General features: G+C 61.9%; 1 protein-coding gene across 2 annotated transcripts in view; it reads left to right on the forward strand.

The window, feature by feature from the left end:
• Positions 1 to 14,023, forward strand: part of ZC3H3 (zinc finger CCCH-type containing 3) — an 83,200-nt gene that overhangs the window by 24,039 nt on the left and 45,138 nt on the right. For both annotated transcript variants that reach the window (XM_032468233.1, XM_032468234.1), the window contains exon 4: positions 7,769 to 7,922. In XM_032468233.1, coding sequence (XP_032324124.1) covers positions 7,769 to 7,922 — 154 coding nt within the window. The remainder of the gene's footprint in view (positions 1 to 7,768; positions 7,923 to 14,023) is intronic.

The raw sequence follows: 14,023 nt of genomic DNA on the forward strand, positions 1-14,023 counted from the left end.
AACGTATGGCTGCAGGTACTGTGGCTGAGCCCGGCCGTGGACAGGCCTCGGCAGATGTGTTGTGGAGGAGGTCAAGGTGCTGACTAGAAGGGCAGGTAAGGAAGCCGCCCTGCTTCTGGCCTCACTGGAGAAGGGTCTGCGGCCTGGGGTTGGGGGAACCTGGCTGGTACTCAGGCAGTGGGACTGGTCCCTCTGGGAGACCCGGCACCACCTGGTAGCACTTGAGAGCACTCCACACGTGAGACGTGGATGTGGACCAGACACCCCACTTGCTGGAGTAAATGTCCGTGAACTACGTGCTTTAATTAAATGGAGGTTATCAGACTGGAGAGAGAAACTGAGCCTGCCTGTGTGCTGCTTTTAAATATCAAGACCCAGAAAGTAGCAGGCTGGACACCAGGCCAGCATTGTCCACCGTGGAGCTGGCATCACCACTCTGAGGAGAGAAGATGCAGATTCTAAGGCCGTTCAGAAAAGGGAAATCCTGGTAGTTGGGAGAGGCTCAGGCCACTAGGAAGAGGTGACAGACTGGAAGCTGGTGCTCTGCTAACGGCCTAGCCGGGTCCAGAACTCTGCCCAGCATTGACCCCTGCCCCAGCCCTTCGGTGAGAAGGTGGGGGCCGGCATGGGGCCAGTGTGGGGACTACCTTCCCCCGTCCACCACCGTGAGGCCTCGTTAGCAATCATCTTGCTGAAGAACTGGCCACAGACCCAGGGCAGGTGAGGCCAGGCTGAGCGCCGTGTGGTGGGCATGGGCTGAGCACCTGTTTCTTCCAGAAAGTTGGCTGCCCAGGGGGCCAAAGAGGCCAGAATCCCGAGGGACTTTCAGCTGAGTGCAGGCTCCTTCCTCTCCTGCCTGGAGCCCAGCCTGCCCTGAGGGCATCCACACCAACTCTGGCTCCAGCCAGTGTGTCCCTGGCTGAGTGGGCCCATGCCTGCCGGGCCTGCCTGTGCCCTCGACACACTGCTCGGGGGTCAGGTTGAGCTCCCTGGTCTGTGGGGAGAGCCTGGTGGGCTTCCTGGGGTTAAGCAACCGTCTGCCCAGGGCCCTTTTCCAAGTCTTTACTGCCTACCCTGAGCCAAGGGAGGCAGGTGGGGTAGCCTATAGCCCCTACCTCACCAGTGTCAGTGGACACTGGGTCGTGGGTGCCTTCCCCTCAGGTTCCCGGGCTGGAGCCCATTCTGGCTGCTGATTTCCCAGCGCCCCAGGGTCAGGCAGCTTCTGGAGTTTGCAGCCCTGCATCTAGACTTGTCCAGCCTGGCTCAGCGCAGAACTGAAGGACCTGTGGTCACGTGGTGAGGGGCTGGCCACATTGGGTGTGTGTGCACGTGCACACCTGTGCTGGTGTGTGCACATACCTGTGTCTGTGTGCACATGTCTCGGCAGGGCGGGCCCAGCTACCGTCGGGGCAGGGCCCTGGGGGTCAGCGGGGAGTGTGCTGGGCAGGCTGCAGACTCCAGGCCAGCTCTCCCTTGGCAGCTGCTGCAGAGACAGGAGAAACAGGCCTGAGGAGGCCTCCTGGGGACCCCTATCTGCAGCACCCGTGCCTCAGAGCCCGCACTTCCCTCGGCTTCCTCCTGGCTGCTCCCTGCCAAGTGGCGTGCCCCCTTGAAGCCACTCGTGGTGTCCCCTGGGGTTTGCTCTCCCCTGCTCAGAGCCCCAGGGCACTTTTCACCCCTCAGTGCAGTCATGGCTTTACTGTCCCCAGGACTGTGAGTGTCACCGAGGTGACCGCTCAGATGGGGCTGGCCCTCAGAAATGTCCTGGTGGATGGGCGGTGTCCAGAGAGGCCAGCTGTGGTCTCGACGACCCCCCCTCCCCAGGAGCTCTGCTTGCGCCACCCTCATCAGGAGACAGCGTCCCGCTGACGTGGCTTTTGCTGCAGCTCCAGCAGTGGGCACTGCCGTCCCGCCAGCCCCAGGCTGCACGTGGCTCCGACGTGCAACAGGGCTGTCAGTGCTGCTGGGTGATCTCAGAAGCATGTGCCTCCTGTTCTGTGGCTGGTTTTCCAAGAAGGCGGCTTGGCCACTGTTGCAGAGGGGCTGCCTGACCCCCGCTCTGCTGGGCCCTGCGTGTCTGGCTCCTGCATGCGGCCTCCTGTCCTGTGTGAGGCCCACCTGCTGCTGCCAACGGGGCTGGGGGCCTTCTGGGCTAACCTGCACCTCGCCTGCTCCTGCCCACTGTGGGCCTGGCTTTACTGGTGTGCGGGTGGGAAGGCGAGGCCCTGGAAGGGCCTGTGACGCATCCTGAGCTGGGTACCTGGAGCCTGTCTGGGCTCAGCCTCTCCTGCTGGCTCTCTGGGGACCCTTCCCCATTCAGGCTCTGGGCTTCTCATTTCCTGCCTGCTGTCCAGAACCCCCCGTCCCTGTTCCTGTGGTGGTGCAGAGTCTGGGAGCAAGTTGTGAGCCTTCCACCAGCCTCGAGGCAGCACAGAGGGGAACCCCAACTCCATACCGGCCCCCAGCAGCCCCCCATTCCACCTCCCCACTCCTGCCAGGAGAAGGTAGGGCACCACCAGCTCCTTGCTATTTCCAGGCCTGTGGCCATGCTGTCCCCTCTGCCTGGGCCCCACAAAGGCCAGCTGGAGGTGCTTCTCGTGGATCCGGGCTGTGGCACACACCCCCTGCACCACTGAGCACCTTGCATCTGATCCCAGCTCTGACCAGGCAGTTAGTCTGAGAGGCCTGCTTTCGTGGGAGCCGGGGGGCAGTCAAGGTGGGTGCCCTAGCAAGAGGCCTTGATGGGGACACCCTCGGAAACTGTGGTCTTTCGACCATAGAAACCAGAAGAGCAAGTTCAAACGTGTCAAAGTTGCTTTAGTTGGCGGTGCCCATAGGCCCAGGTCAAGTGGAGGTCCCCGTGTGCTGTGCCCACCTGGCGTGGCGGCCATGGGGGGCCTGAGGGAGGCAGGCACAGTGGCAGGAGGTGGGGCACTGATGGCTGACAGACCTGGATTCCAGGACAAGAGGGTGGCTTGAGGGCCAGAGAGCAGAAATCAGTGTGGCTTCTGAAAAGGCTGAGCAGCTTTTACCAGTGAAGTCAGAGGCACTGACAGAGTGTCGAGGCAGCCGTTGATGAAAAGCAGACTCGGCGACACTTGGGGGAAGTCAAATCACATGGAATTGGGCCCAGGAAAGCCTGGGCTGGCACAGGGCCCTCTGCCCCGCAGCCCTGCCAGCCTGGTTCCTGCCCCCGCCACGCCGCAGTGGCCCGTGCTGCCCCTGCCCACGCCCCTCGCCCGTGGGCCTGGGGATCTGGTCTGGTACCCACCCCTCCTTGAAGAACGGGGCTTGGTTTCTAGGGTGCCCCACAGGCAGTCAGGATTCTCTGTCCACAGGCTCTGCCCGGCCCAGGCACCTTGTGTGGCTGATTCTGGCGAGTTCTGTGCTCAGGCACTGGTCACTGGCCTCTGCTCAGCTGTCCCGCCCTCCAGCTGGGAAGGTCTGAGAGTGGCTGTGCTCTCGAGCTATGCCTTCCCAGCAGTGCCCCAGCCGTCTCGTAGCCCACTGGCCCTCAGATGCTGGGGGAGGGGCCCCTGGACGGGGTGGAAGCCCAGCTGTGGGCAGCTTTGCTGTCTGGCGCTTGGTCTGCCCATTTCTGGAGGCCCCGATGCCCTGCCTGTGGCCTGCTGCTGGGCGAGGCCCGGAGGCTGGTGGACGAGAAGCCGTGGGGCCTGGAGCACAGCCAGGCCAAATCCAGGGTGGCGGATCTTCTGGTCCCTGCTCCTTGGTGGTAGGGCAAGGTCCACTTCATGGCCCCCTCCCCACCCCTCCTGATGGAGCCCATCCTGTTTCTGTGGATGCCAGGAGCCAGGAGGGCAGCCAGACAGCCCTGTTGGCTGTTCACTGCCCGGGCCCTTGGAACTTGTGCCGCAGCCTCCCCTCTCCTGGTGGCGGCCTCAGGCTTAGAGTCCTGGTTATCTTCTTTTCACTCGTTAAGCAGTTGTGAAATCATCAGCTCGATTTCTTCCTAGTTATCTCCTTTTGAAGTTCCATAAAAATCTGAACTCTCTCTCAACTCCCACTCTGCAGTAAAATAGAGTGAGAGCCATGACCTCCACCTGATGAGCTCTGCCATCTGTGGTGGCTCTTCTGGGGGGCTGGGGTCAGCCGGAGGGAGCGTTCGCTGCAGACAGTGCCCAACGATGGTTGGGCGGAGCCCTGCGCTTCTTGCTGCATGGCCTGGCCTGAGAGAGCTGGCACTCCCCTGCCTCTGCAGCCGGAGGTGGTGTGAGCTGGAGTAGGAGCCACACCAGCCAGGCTCCGCCGCCTGCTGCCCTGGGCCTGGTGGCCTGCCTCTCGGAGAGGGTGTCTGTGCATGGTGCACCCGTGCTGGGCCCCGGGAAAGCGCCCCCCACCCCGCGAGTCAGCCTGGGAAGTGGAGAGGCAGGCCGCCCCAGGCCCCACGCCGGGCAGGAGCGAGGGCCCCGCTGATGGATGGGCTCATATCCCATTCAAATATGATGCCAGCAGTTTTTGTGTAGTTTGTCTTCTACTGCGGTAGTAAAGTTTTTAATTAGGGAAGCTAATGAGATCGATTAGTCATTAGAAGTGACCTCTGCACGGTGGGGTGGAAAGGGCTGTGTGTGTGGGCCTGATAACGCGGTGCCTGGCCGTCGCTGGCAATAAAGGCGCGAAGGGTTTGATTTGAGTGAAATGTGCCATGGGGAATACATCACGCAGAGAAAAAAATTACAGCCCTGGGAGTCTGTAATGAAGGGAATTAAACCAACTTCCTATTTAAATAACATGATTATCTACACAAGCCCTCAGCCAGCCAGGAGGACAGGGAGAGAGGGCTGCTTGGCGGGGCCGCGCTGGGGCAGCACTCCGGCACCACGGGGCCGGGTGAGGCCTGGGCGCCCGCGCACTCAAGGATGCCAGGCGGCAGGGCCTCTCAGTCAGCCCACGCCTGCCGCTCTGCCTTCGCACTGGAGTCAGGGCTGTGGGAGGGGCTTCCACCCCAACTTTCTGGTCCCTGTGTGCCATGAGTGGTCTTAGGAGCCTTCACTCCCCCAGCCTGTCAGGGGCAATCCTGCCCCTCCGCCCGCCCTGCTGAGCTCTCTGTGCCCTCGGCACGGGCACCCTGGCCAGTTCTCTCCAGGGCCTGTTGTCACTAGTGCTGCCACCACCTGTGTCTTAGTTGCCCATCTGGGAAACGGCCCCACTGTGGGGCCGGGCCATGGGCTAGTATGCCCTCCCCTCTACCTCTCAGGACCACGGGGCCTGGGTCTAGCAGGTGGTGATGTCTGGGAAGTAACAGTCAGCCTTTAGGGAGGAGTCTGCTTTATTACTCTGCATTTTCTTAGAAATGCAGTGGTAACTGGGCTCTAATAAGTAAAATGTAGTGAGTTAATGAAGTTGACTTCACAGTGGGCCTGCACTGCAAAGGAATTTGTTATAGATACTGATGCCCGTCAACAGGCAGGAATGAGGGCCAGGCCCAGAGGCGCTGTGTGCTAGGAGGAACTTTCCAGAATGCAGAGTCCAGTCCCTTGGGCATTGGGGGCTGGGGACTTCCTGGAGGAGGTGACATCTGGCAGAACAGGGGTGGGGGTGGATGGGGGAAGGTGATATTGTGTGTCTGGGTGATGGCGGAGCAAAGCTGGCCAGGCCGGGGGTTCCCGGTGCTGGGGATGAACGCAGCCAGGTTTGTGGGGAGGGGCCTCTGCCTAGCTATGCCCCCGAGCTGCAGAGCAGGGTTGTGGGGGCTAGGGTGCATGTCACAGCCCGGACTGGCAGATGGTAGTGGCCAAGGGAGGTTGGAACGGGGCTGTGGATGGTGACCCGGGTGGAGGGGACAGGCAAGTGGGCTGTCCAGGTGCAGAGGCCGTGGGAGAGGGAGCCTGGGGTGGGTCTGGAGGCCGTGAGGTCAGCGTGGGGCTTGGCAGTAGCTTAGAGGTGTTCTCGTGTTCCTGAGCTCTTAGTTTGAACAAGATGTTATTGATTTTCATTGGTCTCTCCTTGCTTGTAAGACCTTGAAAATTCAATTCAACAAACATTTATTTATTGACGCCCCCTGTATGCTGGGCCCTCCCCTACATCCCAAATGTGTGGTACAGCCAGGGCTAGAGCTTCGCTGACTTTGGTCACTCAGCAAGATCGCATCCCAGGTGGTACCCTGTGCTTTCACTGAGCTTCCCTCCTTCTCCCCGACTCCCCCGAGCTGCTGCCCTTGAAGGGATGGGGAGAGAGACAGAGAGGCAGAGATAGTGGAGGGAGACTTGTGCTGTTGCTGGGCTGTGCTGGCCTGGCACTGCCTGGACATCCGTGTCCCCTCTTCCTGGGCAGCTGGTGGGTCCCTGCCTTCAGTCCCGGGAGCAGAGGTGTCCCCTGCTGCCAGCATTGCACGTCCACCCTGACCCCAGCTGGGTGACGGAGCCTACAGATCCTCCTCCTCTAGTTGGAGGGCTCTGAGCCTGTGCTATGTCCTGGTCTTCCCGTGTGGGTGGCCGAGGGCACAGGGGGCTCCTGCAGGCTGGGAGAGCCTGGAGAGGCCGCAGGAGGCATCTGGGCCAAGGTACTGATTGCTGCCTGGGGCAGGGCCCGGCTAGGGCTGGTGGTGTGTTGTGTTTAAGGCTCTGGAAGATGATCTGGCGCGGTTCATGGAGCAGTAACTGGTCTTTGTAGGGTTTGCAGATTCTGGGAGGACTCATCCTTGGGGCTCAGGGGAGCAGAGTCATGGAGCAGTGTTTTGTGCCGATGGAGAGGTGGGTGGCTGACCACAGCCAAGGCTGGCACTGAGCAGCTGGGCGTGAGGGGCCTGTGGGCCTGGCATTACTGTGCCCCTGCCCTGCTCCCTCTCCTGGGCCATCCCAGACTCCAGGCAGCCTCAGCTGAGGGTGACCAGTTCTTGCCCAGGGGTCATATGTAGGCCCGTCCTGTGCCGAAGGTCAGGTGGTGAGACCACTTGTGTGTTTTCCTGGCCACCTTGCCTGGCAGACATGCCCCCTTGTCTAACTCTAACACCCTCCCCACCCTGTCTGTGCTGCCTGCCTGCGGGCATCTAGGTGGGTGGGAACCCCAAGGAGCCACTTACTATACCAGTGACCTCCCTTCCAAGCAGAGCTCTGGGCTCTGTGCAGGCAGGTTGGAGGGGGCCACAAGGAGGCGCCTTTGGGAGCCTGGGTCCAGGCAGCCTGGCTGGAGGGGCAGGGCCTCTGGGTCAGTCAGGAGAGGCCGCAGTGGTGCCTGTATTCTTGCGCTGCGTTAGCTTTAATTATCTGGGCAGTTAGAGCTGTATATTATGAAAGTCAGGCAATTAGATGTGTTCCTCGAAGCTATGGAGAAATTGCTGGCTATCAAGTGGAAGGGAACTCGGGCAAAACAGATCCCTGTTCATTGCATGAAACGTTCAGCAAGAAGGGAAGCCGTGGTGTGTATCACTCAGCAAAATGTTGTGAAAACGGAGATGATTAAGTACATAAGTCTGTGTGGGCACGTGGCGGGGGTGCCAGAGGGGACGGTGAGCGTGTCACGCCCCCAGCCTCCGGGAGCCACTGGCAGGCCCCTCTTCGCCGCCCATTGGTGGCACTGGTGCTGGTCATGGAGGGGACTGGCCTGCGATGCTGCCGTAGTCAACCCCCGTCCCCTCCAGAAGCACTGCTTCTGCTCCCCTGCTTCCCCGCCGGCACCTCTCAGCATCCCCAGGGCCTGGCCACCCAGCTCTTCGGGAATGGGCGAGGGCACGGGGAGGGGGGGTTGGATCAAGAGATGATGGGAGTCCCCACCAACCTTTGCTGACCACTGTGTCTGGGTTTCCCTGCAGCCTCCAGCCTGCACGGCCTGCGGCCCCCTCCCACCAGCAAAGTGATCAAGACCCGCTATCGCATCGTCAAGAAGAACCCAGTGTCATCTCTCAGCACTGCCCCTGGCCCCCCGACCCCACCCTCCTGGCGGGCACGGCGCCTCTCCCTGTCCAGGTAGGAGGCCGGGCTGGTGGGCTCCAGAGCATAGGGGAGCCTGAGGGCCTCAGGGACGGAGCTCCCCACCAGGAGTGCCTCGTCTGCAGTCTGTCGGCTGGGGGACAGGCTGCTTTTCCCGTCCAGCAGTCCTGCAGACGTGTGGCTGGCCTGCGTGTACCACACACTGCCTGCCCTGTCGTCCGTCTGCAGGCCGCTACCTGGCTGGGCATGGTCTGGGAGTAGCCGCCGCCCAGGCCACACCACGCCTGGCATCCCTCAGGAAGAAGCTCCTGGTGAGAGAGGCTGGGCCCTGAGCAGCCTCTTCTGCGGGACCATCTCACTGTCCATGTTGATCACAAGGGTAGGAGGGGAGGCCGCAGCCCTCCACCTGCCCACACAAGGGTCTGGCCTACACCCTGGGTGCCATGGCTTCGCTCCAGGCTGCTTCTGGCTGAGGGCACATGCAGTGTGGACAGCCCACCTTCTTTTCCGGGTACTCTGAGCCCAGGAGCAGGAAGGCTGCAGAAGTTGGGATGTGGCCCCTTCCTTCCGTGAGGCAGGGGCAGGGGTGACAGGCTTGGTGGGTGGGGATCGGGGAGTGGCAGACAGCTCCCTATGCCCTCTGGCCATGCTTGGGGAGCAGTGTGTGAGCGGCTTGGCCAGTGCGGGCTTTCGTTTGGGTGCAGTGGGCGCTCCAGGGCACATGGCCTCGGGCCAAAGGCTGTGGAGTAGGGGGTCCTTGTGCCCTGAGGGGCTGGACCACAGGGCAGAGGGCTGTCCTGCCAGCCCCCCACGGGCCCCACCACCCTCTGACCCCCATAGGTGTGCCCGGAGGTCAGCCTGCCCAGGTGGTCAGACGTGCCCATTGCCCTCCTCCCTTCCCACCAGGCCCTGCTGCCGACTTTTCTGGAGGCAATAGCTGGAAGTATATTTTAAATTAATTTTACTGCACTTTTTGTAATATTTTTGTTTTAAATAGATTTATAAGCATCTTGGGGGCTATTTCTACAAATTTATGAAGATAATTTTCACTCTCTCGATAAGGTTAAATTTACACCTGCTATTTCCATATTAATTCACAGCGCTAAGTGGGTCTAATTTTCTTCCGTTCTCCTATCTGGTGAGCATGGCCTTTCCTAATGCAATTTCCCCCTCACTAAATCACTGTGATCGGGAGTCATGATCGAGCTAAATTAACTTAAATTAATTTACTTAATAAGAGCCCCAGATCATCGTGAATGAGGTTCAGATTTATTGATTCTTGCTCCTGCCTCCCCTCCTGCAGTCGGCATTTCAGCCCCACGTTGGCAGCCTGGCCAGGCCCCGCCTCTCCCAGGGGGCTCGAATCAGGGGCAGGGGGTGACTTTTGTTGAGGGGTCACCAGCTGGTCTCTCCCTCTTGGCCTCTGAGAGCCAAGGAAGCCCCAGGTTTCGGTCCATCTGGGCCAGTGCTAAGTGTGCCGGGCCCAGTGGGGCAAGGGTTCCTGAGGAGGGAGGTGGCTGGGTGCCCCTCTGAGGCAGCCATCGCCTCGCGCTTTCAGCTGGAGTGTCAAGTCTGTCAGGCGGCAAACAGCCCGGTCAGTGGCAGGGCAGAGTGTGCCTTTGCATCAGTTCTGGAGATGAGGGGCAGGCGGACGGCGTGGGGGCCATTGGGAGAGACCCGGCCTGGTGGTGTGTCTACGCTGGGAGTGGACAGGCCTGGCCCAGCTGCCAGCCTAGCATGGCCATTGCATGTCTCAAGCTGCTCACCCCAGCGACGGTGACGGCCTGGCAGGGAGGGCATGACTACAGGCATGGGGGGCAGGAGCAGGGAGGGTGCAGCCCTCGATGGCTCTTTGCAGCCCCCACGGGCCATGCTGGACGCCAGACAGCTCAGGCTCCAAAGTCCTGGCTCACGCTTGGTGGCTGGGGGCTCTGAGGCAGATTCCCAGCTGCTCCAGGCCCCAGCGCCCTCCCTGTGTGTGGAGATGTGGCCAAGCCCACCCCAGGATGGCCCCACGTTAACTAGGGATGAGCATGGGGGCCGTGCTCAGTGGGGCCTCCCTCCGCCCTGTCTGCCTCACCGTAGCTGCTCTGACCCATTGCCTGAGCAGAGCCCTGGATCCTGGGTGGCCTGGCCCCTGGGCATGGTCTGCAGAGTGGGTGGCTGAGTGGCCAGGAGGCCCTGGGAAGTGTGGCTGCCAGTGGACTGGGCTTCCTTTGCCCCAGGTTGCCTGTATCCTGGCGAGGCTGCCTCCTCAGCAGAGTGGCCACCCGCCAGCTGCCTGGCCCACTGTCGACTGGGCACTCTGGGCTCGGCTTGTTGAGGCAGTGGAAGGGGCCTGTCTCCCAGGCCTGCAGCCAGTCTGATACCTGTCCACCCGCCTCCGTCAACTCCGTCAGCGCTGGGGCTGCGTGTGTGTGGTGGGCAGGCCTCAGGGAGGTTCTAGGGTCAGCTGGCTTTGACCTAGGCCTTGACCTCTGTCCTGCGCAGCTGCCGTCTTCTCAGTTCTCCCTGGCAGGAGGACGGGTTGGGCTGGTGGCTGGACATGGCCATTGTGGGCTCAGGGCTGCACAGCAAGGAGACAAGGTGGCAGATCTGAGCCTGGAGACTGAGGGCTCTTTCTGGGCCTCCCAACCTGTATGCTTCGAGAGAGGATGCTTGTGGAGGGGCCGACCGGCAGGTCTCGGCAGTCCTGGGAATCTGTGGGCGGAGTCGGGGGCTAGTGGACACAGGTGGGAGGTGGGGCAGGTGGCCCAGCAGCCGACAGTGCCAGTGTTGGTGTGGGGTGGCCCTGGACCACCCCACCCCGCTACAGATACTCACCGTGAGTCACTGCAGAGAGGAGACTGTACGTTGGGGGCTGCCATCTGGGAGGAGCCCAGGGAGCCCCAGTGGGCGGCACACACTGTGTGACCCTGGGTGGGCAGGGGCTGAGTTGGAGCCTGGGCTCAGTGTAGACCCGCACCTGATGGTTGTGGCCTTGCCAAGTCCCTCCCTGCCTGTGCCAAGGAACGACATGCCCCTCAAAGTGTAGGGGGAGCGGGTTGCCACACTCAGTCCCACACCAAGAGAGGCCTGGCTGCTGCTCACCTGCCCCGCCAGCCCAGGGCGGGGGAGCAGCTGAGCTCCTCTGCCTGCTGCCTGCTCTGCGGGAGCTGGGAGGTGGGCGCCCGCAGGCCCGGGTCCTGGTGTCTGGGCAGGGGAATAGAGTTGTGGGGTCCCTGTTCCCCTCTGGAAGCCCACATGCAGCACTTTGGCCCGAGACCACTGTCAGCACTGTCCTGGGGACCAGGGTGCACATCTGCCTCACGAGGTGGCTTTGCCCTCTCTCCTGATTTAGACAGAAACCTACTCTCAGCCCCTTTTTTGGTTTTGCGCAGTGAGTGGGAAGCCAAGGGGCCACATGGGGGCCTGTATTCACAGCAGGAGTCCTGGGCGTCCCCTTCCTGCCACCAGCTCTGTCTGTCTGGAGGTAGAGGAGGTTCTGGGGCTTCTGTGGTGAGGCCCTGACTCCAGAAATACCCGAGAGGAGAGTCGACAGGACACGAGCCCATCCAGTTCTTTCGGATGGTCTGCACTCGTCCACGTTGGGACAGACAGAAGGTGGGAAAGCGCTGGGCCACAGCTCCTAGGCCCCGTGGGCACTGTCCGCCAGGGTCTTTGGGGACGTGTCTGATGTCCTGTCAAGAGCCACGGCTGGATGAGGTGGCTGCTGCCCTGGCCAGCGGAGCGTGTTGGGGCTGGAGCAGGGGGGATGCAAGGGACGGGGTGGGGCCCCTCCTAGAAAGGACGCTCGCCTGTGTGGGGGCAGTGGCTGATGGCCCTGGTGGGACTGGGTCCGGGGCTCGAGGACTTCACACCACTGCTGCCCAGAACCAGCCCCGGGGCTTGGGGTCTGTGGTGTAGGCCCAGGTCCTGGAGGCATCAGAGGGCCCCACGCAGCACATCCCAGGGCTGAGGCTCATGCTGAGCGAGCATTTAATGTTTTTGTTCTGAGATCTGTGGACTTGCCTGTGCCCTCGCCGGTTTCCAGCAAGTTCATTAATCTGAGCTGAAGCTGAAATGTGACTTATGTCCCTAAACTGCCTGTCACTTTTTTTCTCTTTCCAAATTCATTTGACGTGGAAGTGCGGAGTGAACAGAAGCCGCCGTGCTTAAGCAGATGAGTCTGGAAGCTGCCCTGTCCCGACTATAGATGGTGCCGTCACCAGGGCTGCGCTTGCCGGGCTCCCTGTTTTATTTTATTTTTGCGTCTGTGCAATGAATCTTGAGTAATCTCTGGGTGGTTTGACGAGGTATGGGCTGCGATTTTGAAGGCTCTGAGATGCTTCTCCAAAGTGACGACTGATTATTAAGGAGGAATTCAGCACGAGGCTGGGCATCCCTGCTGGTGGCCATGGTTCCACACGCTCCCCTCGCCCCTGCGGCTTCCTGGTGAGCAGACGGCTTCTCCCTCCAGTTTCTGGAGTGTTGGGCTTGGACAGCAGACGTTCGTTTCTCACGGTCTGCAGGCTGGGAGTCTGAGGTCAGGGTGCTGGCAGGGCCTGCTCCCTCCTGGGGCTCGCGGTGTCCTCTCAGGCGGGAGGGAGAGTGGAAGGCTCTGGGGCCTTGCAGGGCCACTAAGCCCATCTTGGGGCCCTGCCCCGACGATCTCACCTCACCCACGTTGCCTCCCAAAGGCCCAAGTCCAAGCACCACCACACTGGGGCCAGGGCTTCACCACAGGAGTTTGGGGGGACACAGCCTTCAGTCCAGAGTAGGGGGTGTCCTGCTCGTCCCCAGGCCTGCCCTGTGGGGTCCCCACAGCCTCCTGCCCTGCCCCAAAGGGTGTGGCAGTTAGAGGAGCACGGGGTGAACCCTTCTGTGAAGCAGTGCTCCCTTCCACGTCCCTTCCGCCGTGGCCACACTCCAGGCCCTGCTGTCTCTGGTGAGGGCCCGGGCCTGGCACGGCAGACTCCTCCCAGCTCAGCCCAGGCCAGCACCTGTGCCGGGTGCTGGTTGACAGGGCTCCCCCTGTGAATTCCTGGGTGCAGATGTCGTGCTGGGCGGTGCTCCGCCCACAGTGCTCACCTCCCAGCCAGAGGTGGTCAGGAAGCAAGCGGACAGTGGGGTGCTGGGAAGGCTTCTCCGGGGGTGAGGCCTGCGAGGTGAGTGTGGGCTGCCTTGGGAGGGCCTTTCCTGTGGGCCTGGGAAGGAGCCCAGAATGGCTGCAGAGCTCACCTGGAGGCCAGCGCTGATGGTGGGACCTGGGCCTGCTGGACCGGCGGAGGCGTGGGTGGTCAGGGTGGGGGCAGCAGCCCATGCTCCCCAGGCTGGGACTGCTGTGTGCAGCCCCGGGCACACGCCGCTCACTGCTACTGGCTCCGTCCACCCCGTGCCTCTGCCCGCCCCACGATGGCCCTGTCTGTGAGCAGCCTGCACCAGCAGCTGAGGAGGGGCCAGGCCAGCACTGCTCAGGCTGCCTGTCAAGGGGCTGAGGCATGGAGGCGAGTGGGCAGCAGAGTTCTGAGCTGGTTCTGTTACAAAGGGAAGTGTCCGTTTCAAGGGAGGAGAACGTCCCCTGCTTTCACCTGGGTGCCGGCCGGGCTGTGAGTCTGGGATGCCTGGTTCAGGCCCAGCCTGCTCTGTCTCCAGCAGGCTGTGGGGGCTGCCCTGAGGAAGGGGGCACTTCCTCCAGGAGCCAAGAGTGGGCCCGGAGAGGAAGCCCCCCGCCCGTTCTGTGGGGTCTGCCGTGCCTCCTCGCTGCCTGATGGGGCTGTCCTCTGGGAGACAGGTCTTCGACCTAGGTTAGAGCCTGGAGGTCTTTGGGTTGTGGCTCTTAACTGGGCAGGACCTGAGTGTGTCCTTTCCTTGGTTCATAGGTGTTGCAGGCTGAGCAGAGCAGGCCCAGGGTCCCCAGGCGGCTGGCTGTAGTGACTCCTCGCTGCCCCTGGGCCTGTGGAAGAGGAGCCAGTCCTCTCCTGCCCTTTCACTTGTCTACTCACCCTGCAAGTGTCTGCGGATGGCCTGCCCTGTGTTGGGCCCCTGCCTGCCTGGAAGCTGAGGCCCAGCAAGGGACAGACTGTCCCTGGGCCAGTGTGCCAGGGGTCCAGCAGGCCTGGGAGGCAGGCTCACCCAGGCCTGGCTGCAGTAAGTAG

Source organism: Camelus ferus, chromosome 25, assembly GCF_009834535.1.
Source record: "Camelus ferus isolate YT-003-E chromosome 25, BCGSAC_Cfer_1.0, whole genome shotgun sequence".
Taxonomy (NCBI): Eukaryota; Metazoa; Chordata; class Mammalia; order Artiodactyla; family Camelidae; genus Camelus; species Camelus ferus.